Below are 9,359 nucleotides of genomic sequence, written 5' to 3'. Positions count from 1 at the left end.
AGCAGTCACAGTGGAGCAGCAGTCACAGTGGAGCAGCAGTCACAGTGGTTGAGCCAAGCTCCTCTTCCTTTTTGTGGTGTTATTTTGGTAAAACTTCAAACAGAAAAGTTGCCTCAGTACTACTATGACTATTACCTTAGACCCTTTTCTGGGCTTTATCACAGAATTTGTTAAATTACATGTTTGGGGGTTTTGTCTGCAAATATGTCTTCCACATGCATGTCTGAGGCCATCAGATCCTTTTGCAATTGTAGTTATAGACGGTTGTGAACCACACTGGGTGCTGAGAATTGAACCTGGATTTTCTGGAAGAGCATCCTGTGCTCATAACAGCTGACTTGTCTCTAGCCCTATTTATCTCTGAGACAGGGTCTTGCTATGTAAGCTGGTCTGGTACTCGCTATGTAGATCAGGTTGACCTTGAATTTGGAGCAATCCTGGTCCAGCCTCCTGAATACTTGAATTATACATGCATGCCAGCACTCCAGCTGCTGTTTTAAAAGTCTTTTTTATGAGGTTTATTTAATTTATAATTAATGGGAAAGCTTATGCTTTGTGAGGGTCAGAGGGCAACTTATGGGAGTGGGAGTCCTCTCCTTCCACCATGTGGGTCCTATGGACGGAACTCAAGGTTGTCAGGCTTGGTGGCAAGCACCTTTACCTGCTGAGCCAGCCCGCCAGCCCACCAGTGGTTTTACAACAAAGCAGCTTTGAGGCTGTAATCAACACACCTGACAGTTCACCCATTCAGAGTGCTCAGTTTGTGGGTGTGCTGTAGTGCACAGAGTTGTAGAGTCAATACCACATTCATTTCAAAGCATTTTTAAAGTCACCCTCAAAAGAAATCCTGTAGTTTTTAGTCCCCTTTCTCATCCCGTCTCTAAGGCCTCTCTCTGTCTTCAGGAATGTACCTGTTATGGGCATTTCAGAGACGAGATTGCAGTCTAAACGCACACCCTTACTGCTTCGCCCTGCTCTCTTCCCTCCACACACACAGGCATCAATACCTTTCCTGTTTTTCCCTCTCCAGCCTGCCCTCCTCCCTTCCGTGCCCCAGCTCTTTGAGACTATGTTGCTGATGTTGTAGACTCTGCCCAGATAATGGAGAGTACCTCCTTCATCAGGCCCTGCTGCTCAGCCCTCTCCGACAAGGAGATAGGGGCAGCCTGGGGCCTTCACCCTCAGTGCCACAAGGTAGCTTGTGCTGTGGCCTGAGCTCCTCCCACTGAGGCTTCAGTGAGGGTGAGCCCATTGGTCTTGCCTTCCCCCTGCTGTTGCTGATACATTTCTCAGATTCTGCTCTGCTGGGCCTGATGGATAGTGAGTTCAAGGTCTGTCAGAGCCAACTTTGGCAACTTAATAAATAAATGAATAGCTGGATAGCTATAAATAAATAAGTAAATAAGTAAATAAATAAATAAATGGCTATAAATGAATGAATGAATGAATGAAAGAAGGGAAAGGAAAGGAAAGGAAAAAGGAGAGAAAGAAAGAAAGAAAGAAAGAAAGAAAGAAAGAAAGAAAGAAAAAAAATGAAAGAATGGCTCAGTCCCTGAGACCACTTTCTGCTTTGCCAGAAGATCAAGTTCAGTTCACAGCACTGTATCTGGGCTCACTGCAGCTTCAGCATCTGGAGGAAACTTGTACCTCTGATCTCTTCTAATACCAGATTCTGTCCATGCATAGATACACAGTTACACACAATGAGAAATAATAAAAATAAAATTAAAAAACTAGAGAGCGAGGGGGCCTGGATACTACTCAGTGGTAGGACACTTACTGAGTGTGGGCAAGTCCGATCCCCAGCACCACAGTACAGCGAGATAAGCACCCCAAGATTCAGGCGCACAGGGATTACCATCTTATTAGTCAACTTAGTTAATTGACCTAGACTGTTGTGAAACTTACTGTGTAGTCCAGTGTGGTCTTGAGGTCCTCCTGCCTCAGCCTTTTGAGTGCTGGGGTTGTAGCATGAGCCACCACGCCTGGTTCTCTTTTTTATATTTTGTGGTGTTTGCAGTGAGAAAGTCCCGTGCAGGCATATTTACAGTATCTTAGGGTTTGGGTGTGGTTTAGTAGCACAGCCTGTGGCACTTGGCCTAGTTTGTGAGTTCCTTCCTCAGAATCAGGGAAAGTAGGAATTCCGTCAAGGGATGGATAAGCAAAATGTGGTCTATACAGCTAGAAAAGGAGGAGACTGACTCATCTAATAGCTTGGATGAACCTTACAGGCTTAACTGAAGTAAGCCAGCCACACAGAGATAAGTGTGCAGCTCTCATTTGCATACTGGGTTCTCATTTGCATACCGAGTTCTCATTTGATACAATAATTACACTATTCACAGAGGCAGAGCATCGCGTGTGGTATCTGGGTGCTGACCACCCTAGGAGTAGAACTGGCTGTGGTGGGTTTAATCCTGTCACATCTCTTTAATCCCAGCTCTCAGGAGGCAGAGGCAAGCGGATCATTGAGTTTGAGGCCAGCCTTATGCCTTATCTACATGGTGAGTTCCAGGACAACCAGTGCTACACAGAGAGACCCTGACTCAATAAGCTAAACAAACAAGGGGTTGGGGGAGTTGGCTAGATGGCTCAGTGGCTAGAAGTGCTTGCTGTCAAGCTTGACAACTGAGTTTGATCCCTGGGACCCACATGGTGGGAGCAGAGAACTGACCTGTGACTCCCACACATATACCCAAATAAGTGAATGTAATAAAAATGTGGTAGGATAGAGTTACCGTTGAGTGACTTGTTTAATGTGTGCCTGTAAGTGCATGTATGCGTGCACCTATGTTTGGAGGCCAGAGGTCATAGTGACCCTCAGCCGTACACTTTGATTTTTGAGGCAGGGTTGCTCAGTAGCTTAGAGCTTATTTGGCTGGCTAGTGAGCCCAGGGATCCTCCTGTCTCTGCCTCCCTGTGCTGGGATTACAAGTGACCCACCGTGCCTGGCATTTTACATTGGTGCTGGGAATTGAACTCAGGTTCTCATGCTTGTATGGTGGATATTTTACAAACCGAGCCATCTTTTCAAGCCCCAGTATGCCAGTCTTTGGAGATGGATCCCCAATGGCAGCAGCTGCTTTGGCGTCACGTCAGCTGTGTTCTCAGATTGAGGTGCTTAGCAAGGCTTCTGGCAGTTTCGGCTGCTGCCCAACTGGAGCACGGTAGCCCCACCTCAGTAAGCCGTTTCTCTGATGCTCTGGTACATGATTTCATGTCAGACCCAGAGCCCATCTGTCACTATGCAGGAGGACTTGTCACCCTGTGACTAGGGTTTGAGCAGAGTCACACAGAAGCCATAAGGGGGAGGAACATCAGGATGTGGTTACTGAAGGAGGAAGAGTGGGTACTGCCAGGTCTTAGCAGTTCTGTTGTGGCTCAGGCTGCAGGGTCAGGCCTCGGCAAAACTCCTTGGGGGGACAGGATGGGAAGGGGACTTAAGTGCTTTTTGGGAAAGGTGAAGCCATCCCCTTTGACATCCAGGAAGGACAGGACTGCAGCACACAGAGGTAGGCACACACAGTGGTCTGTGATAGTTACAGGTGCAAGCTTGAGTAACAGGAAGGCCATGCCTGGAGGGAGTGCTCGTGCAGGAGCTGAACAGGGCTGGTGCTGTGGACCTGAGTTTCTGACCTGGCGTTTGGACTTGTAGGTGGTGTAAGTGCATAGGAATATTGCACAGTGTTTATGGTTGGCGAGGGAAAGGTTGGTGCCGCTACCGGACGGCGGATGGTACCTGATTCATAAGCAAGTGATCCCGGGTCAGCTGACTTACCAGTGAAGGGGTGGACAGTACATATCTCAGGCCTTACAGGGCATAGAGTCCCTATTATAATGACTTTACCATCTGCTATAGAGGGAAATGAGCCAAGGACAAGATGAGAAAAAACAGATGTGGCTGGATGCCATTAAAACTTTATTTTCAGGCCAGTGAGATGGTTCAGTGGGTGACAGTACTTGATATTAAGCCTGACCGCTGACTTCAGTCCCTAGAATCTACTTGGTAGAAGGAGAGAAGTGTCTCCTGCAAGCTGTCCCCTGACTTTACACATGTGCTTGAGTGCACATATACATTCACACAGTAAAATACATGTAATAAAATTTTTATTATAGTAAATTCAGTACATACACACACACACACACACACACACACACACACACACACACACCCTTCATTTCAGGACTAGGAATGTAACTAAGTCAGTAGTAGAGGGGTTCGCTGCACAAGCTAAGGTCCTGAGTTCGAATTCTCAGCAACCATATAGACAAGGCCAGCCAGTCCCTGAAGTCCTAGCCGTTGTTGGGAAGCAGATGTAGAAGAATCCCTGTGACTTGCAAGCCTGCCAGGCTAGCTGAGTCAGTGAGTGATCCACTCTCAAGACAAGGTGGAGGGGCTGGTGGCTTAGTGGTTGAGAGTTCTTGCTGGTCCTGCAGAAGAGGGTTCAGTTCCTAGCATCCGCATGGGCACCTCTAACTCCAGTTCTAGAGGGATTTGACACCCTCTTTTAGCCTTTTGTGGCACCAGGCACACACATATATAGACATACCCACAAGCATCATACATACTGTGCTACATATAAAAGCCCTAATTAACAAACCAGCCCAAAACAGCCTATACAGGAAAAATTGAATAACACAAGCAGGCCTTGGCTGTGTGGAAAGCACAGGGCACCCTTCAGTGTGCACAGGAATACTGGGTAGTGGTTGAAGAAAAGCGAAGGTACCCCACCCTTCCCCTTCCCTGCCCGGTCTGCTAGAACTGTGACTCCCTTTAAGGAAGCAGGAGTCTGGAGGAAGAGGGCGGCCCTGGCCTTCCCTGCTAGAGTCTCTCTGACTGCACTGCAGATGGACTTTAGCCATACATTCTTCAACCCTGCCACTACAAGGGAGGTCCTAGTTGGCCGGGAGACACAAGGAGCCAGGACCCAACTGCTACCGGGTAGCTAGCCCCTGGCTACAGCTGGTGTCTGGGTGGGGTTGGTCTTGGCTAGGGAGGAGAAAGAAGATCCCTAAGAAACCTCCGGGATTGTTTCTTTATAGCTTTGTGGTGGAAGTATACAATGTATCTGTTGAGGAAGCAGCTGGTCAACCTTGGTTATAAGGGAGTGCAGTGAAGCTGGAAAGGAGCCCACTATATTTCGGGGCTGAACTTGGAGCCTTAGGTTTCCAGGCGGGCATCCTGCCACTGGACTAAACTCTGATCCCTGGTGTTTTGAGGCAGGATCTTGCTTTGTTAGTCCTAGTTGGCCTTGAACTAGTGAGTCTCAGCAGTTTGCCCCCTTGTGTAGGTTTTGGTCTTGGTTTTGAGCCGAGCCTTTAGCAGCTGAATCATCTCTTGGTGTTTAGCCAGGTTCTGCCTGAAGGCCTTTGCCAGAGATACCCAGTGGAGATCCTGGGTGAACCACAAATGTAATTTGAAGTTTCCAAGCCATAGGCCTAGCATGTGGCTTAGTTGGTAAAATGCTAACCAGCTAAGCATGGCCCTCAGCATGGCCCTCAGCACCACGTAAGCTAGGTGAGGTGGTACAAGCCTCTGATCCCTGCCCTTGGGAGGTGGAGGCAGGTAGATAAGATGCTTATCCTCTGCTGTGGGTGAGCTTGAGGCTCATCTGGGAAATGTAAAACTTTGTCATACGCACACAGAACAAAACCAACAATAACCAATTTTTAAATTAGGTGCGTGAGGGGAACTGGGGAGATGGCTCAGCTAATAAGATGTTAGGTGCATGAGTCTTATGACCCAAGTTCCCATGAGTTGGTGGCACTGGTGCTCTTTTCTTTTTTCTTTTCTTTTCTTTTCTTTTCTTTTCTTTTCTTTTCTTTTCTTTTCTTTTCTTTTCTTTTCTTTCTTTAAGACAGGGTTTCTCTGTGTAGCCCTGGCTGTCCTGGAACTCACTCTCTAGACCAGGCTGGCCTCAAACTCAGAAATCCGCCTGCCTCTGCCTCCCTAGTGCTGGGATTAAAGACGTGCGCCACCACTGCCCGTCTGTTGCACAGTTGTACTTGCAGTTTCTAAAGCAAGGTGGCAAAATTGTCAGGAGGTTCCCTTATGTGAGGGTGCTGGACTATGGATTACGATGGGAGGGGTAGGGAAACAGATAGATCAGGGGCTGGGTTTGCTTGGGAAACTTTAGGTTTCATATTTAAAAAGAAAAAAAAACAGGTTTGGGTCAAGACCTGTGGTTTCCATTCTTTAAGACCCTCTGTGGTACCCAGGTCTGCAGAGAGCACAGTTGGGAAATACTGCATTAGTTCAGGCCTTCTGGATCCAAGCAGAGAACTGGATGAGAAGGACTCGTTGAGTCACAGGGCCAATCTGTGACCAGTTGAAACTGTCACGTGGGTTTCCAAGACCACCTTGTATGAGTTCACCTGTCACCTCCTCATTCCTCCAGGTGTGGATGTTGAGGCAGCCAAGCGGGCTGAAGAAGAATTGCTGCTTCATGACACAAGGTGCTGGCTGAATGGGGGTGCTATGCCAGAGGCCCGGCATCCCCGGACTGGGGCCTCTGCCCTGCATGTGGCTGCTGCCAAGGGCTACATCGAGGTGATGAGGTGAGCTAGGCCAGAGCCATTGTTTTGTGTCTCTGCCATGTACATTGCCTCAGCACTTGAATCCAATCAGCTCAAGTCTACAGAAGTGGCAAGAAACTGCAGCACACCTCCAGACATATTTTTGGTGTGTTTCTCTCTGTGGAGTCCCAATAAATGTAGCTCAACTACATACACATTGTAAAGCAGACCAATTCATGCATGTTGTTAGCAAAGAATCTTTCATCACGTGTCCTTTCATGTGCTTGCTTTAGCAGAGCACCCTCTCTCCTGTGTCTGCTTCAGCAAAGCCTTCCTTCACAAGTCTGCCTTAGCCTTCACACCCGTGTCCACTTTAACAAAGTGTTCCTTCATGTGTTTGCCCCAGCAAAATACCATCCAACCAACTTTCCAAAGAACCCTCAAGTTTCCACTTCAACCCATTGTGACTTCCTCACCTGTCATGGCATCTACATCCCAAGTCAGTCAGAAACAGAGGCAAGGGAAGCAAATGTGTATTCCTTTTCAGAACATTCCAGAAGTGTGTGAACCTCTTAATGCCTGTGTTGCATTTACCCAATTCTCATCATTGACCATTCCTAGTTGCAAAGAAAGCTAAGTTTGTTTTCATATGACCCTGCGTCTGGCTAATGATTGTGGTGTGTGTGTGTGTGTGTGTGCGCGCATGCATGCATGCATGCATGTCTCTGGGCACTTGTTATGTGTGGGTGTACATTCATGTGTGTGTGGAGGCCCTAGGTTGATGGTGTATTTTTTCCTAGTTGCAACTGTCTCTGGCAGAACCCCGAGCGTGCCATTTTGGCAACTTTAGCTAGCCCTCCTCCTCTGAGGGTTTTTGTCCCTTCCTCTGCCTGCTGGAATTACAGGTGGACTGCCATGTCCACTCAGTTTTTAAATAGATGCTAGTGAGCAGAATGCCTGTCTTCGCTTTGCCCACTGAGCCATCTCCCTAGTTTGTGAGGCTGTTAGTAGAGAAAGTCTATTGATACTTGTGGACAACTTCATTCTCCTGTCACAGAACCTAAGCACTGGGGCTTAGGAGTGTCCATGGGCTGTGGGTGCAGGACATGAGCATATGCGTACCTAGAGTCTTCCTGTGAGGGGCTGAGGGTGTGCCTGAGTGGAAAGCACTTGCCTAGCATGTGGTTCTGGGTCCTGGTCCCAGCCCTGGGCAAGAACTGAGTGATTACAACTTGTGTTGCTCATTTGGCCTTCTCAGTCAGTACCTGATGTTGATCAAGGATAGCTTCAAATTCATCCGTCTCGAATATCTGATTTTTCTCCTTCATGTCCCTCTGGGATTCACAGTGAGAGCCGCCATGCCTATCTCCCTCCCCTGTAATTTCTTCTTTCTTCTTTAGTTGAGATAAGGTCTTGCTGAAAAATCCTGACTAGCCTGGTACTTGATTGATATATAGTTGTCCTGCCTCACCCTCTTAGTGATGGGACTGCGGTGATGACGAATCTTGTGATTTTGTGATAACCTCTTTGTGTGGGTTTGTATTTACACTCATCTGTTCACTGAATTTGCTGTCATTATTTTAACTGTACTAAAAGTCTTACTGTTGCTGGGTGTGGTGGCACGCCTTTAATCCCAGCACTCGGGAGGCAGAGGCAGGCAGATTTCTGAGTTCAAGGCCAGCCTGGTCTACAAAGTGAGTTCCAGGACAGCCAGGGCTATACAGAGAAACCCTGTCTCAAAAAAGAAAAAAAAAATCTTACTGTTACTTTCATTAAAGTAGAGGTAAATATTTACTTAATGTCTGTTAGGTGCTGGCCTCCTGGGCTGATCTCAAACTGCCCATCCTCTTAGCCTTACTGGCATTTCAGGTATGTACCATAGCTAATGACAGAAATGTGATGGCCTGGGTCATTCTTTTCTGATGGCTGTCCTGGCCACTGAAAGCCCACCAGGTGCTAGCGCACCACTGACTCAGTCGCTGGACATTGTCACAAGGGTTGCGGGTGTAGCAGTATCTAGTTGGAAACCTTGGCTTCTAGACTAGTGAGAGGGCTCAGTAGGAAAAAGTGCTTGCCACATAAGAGCCTGGTGACTTGCATTAGGTCCTGGCACCGGTGGTGGAAGGAAAAGACCACCCCTGACTACTGTCCTCTGATCTTCATCCATGCTGTGGCATTTATGCTCACATTTACACACATTGCACACACACAGTAATAGTAAATAAAACTTTAAGTTTATAAGGAGAAATCCTTGGCCTTGGGAAGAGATAAACAGCTTGTAATAGGGAGGGCCCTCTGGCAAAGAAACTGCTAGGTGAGGAAGTGCTGATGGATTAGGGGCGTGGCTGGGTAACATGCTGCAGGCTCCTAGGATACGGACCAGGAGAGGAACACAGCTAGTACTAATGTGGGCAATAGCATGTAGGGATTTATCCAGAAGTCCAGCATGCCCTAGGATGGAAGCAGGGGAATCTTGGGAAATGTGAGGGAGGAAGTCTCAGCCCAGATAGGACCTTGTGCTTGGCAGTCTGTCAGCATCCATCAGCATCTCTGTCTCCTCATGCTTGTGGCCTTGCTCACTGACGCAGGACCTCATTCCACTTCTTTCAAAAGAGACCTTGCCCTATGATGAGTCTGGAGAGCTCCCTGGTTGTAACTTTCTGAAAGGCTATTGGCTGAGCCAGGCTCTTTCAACTCTAGCATTCTGATGTTTTGGATCTGTCTGTGGTAGGGCTGCACTGTATGTTGGAAGAGGTTGAGCAGCCTCTGCAGCCTCGACCCACTGATGCTACTTCCTGTCTCTGTCTGTACGTTAGGACTCCACTGATGATGTAGAGAGAGAG

General features: G+C 47.8%; 1 protein-coding gene across 3 annotated transcripts in view; it reads left to right on the top strand.

Annotated features, from left to right (window-relative positions):
- Ppp1r12c (protein phosphatase 1 regulatory subunit 12C) overlaps window positions 1–9,359 on the top strand; it is a 21,867-nt gene that overhangs the window by 6,471 nt on the left and 6,037 nt on the right. For all 3 annotated transcript variants that reach the window (XM_021218859.1, XM_029531970.1, XM_021218858.2), the window contains exon 4: window positions 6,399–6,558. In XM_021218859.1, the coding sequence (XP_021074518.1) occupies window positions 6,399–6,558 (160 nt within the window). The remainder of the gene's footprint in view (window positions 1–6,398; window positions 6,559–9,359) is intronic.

Source organism: Mus pahari, chromosome 19, assembly GCF_900095145.1.
Source record: "Mus pahari chromosome 19, PAHARI_EIJ_v1.1, whole genome shotgun sequence".
Taxonomy (NCBI): domain Eukaryota; kingdom Metazoa; phylum Chordata; class Mammalia; order Rodentia; family Muridae; genus Mus; species Mus pahari.
This window is presented reverse-complemented; position numbering and strand designations above follow the sequence as displayed.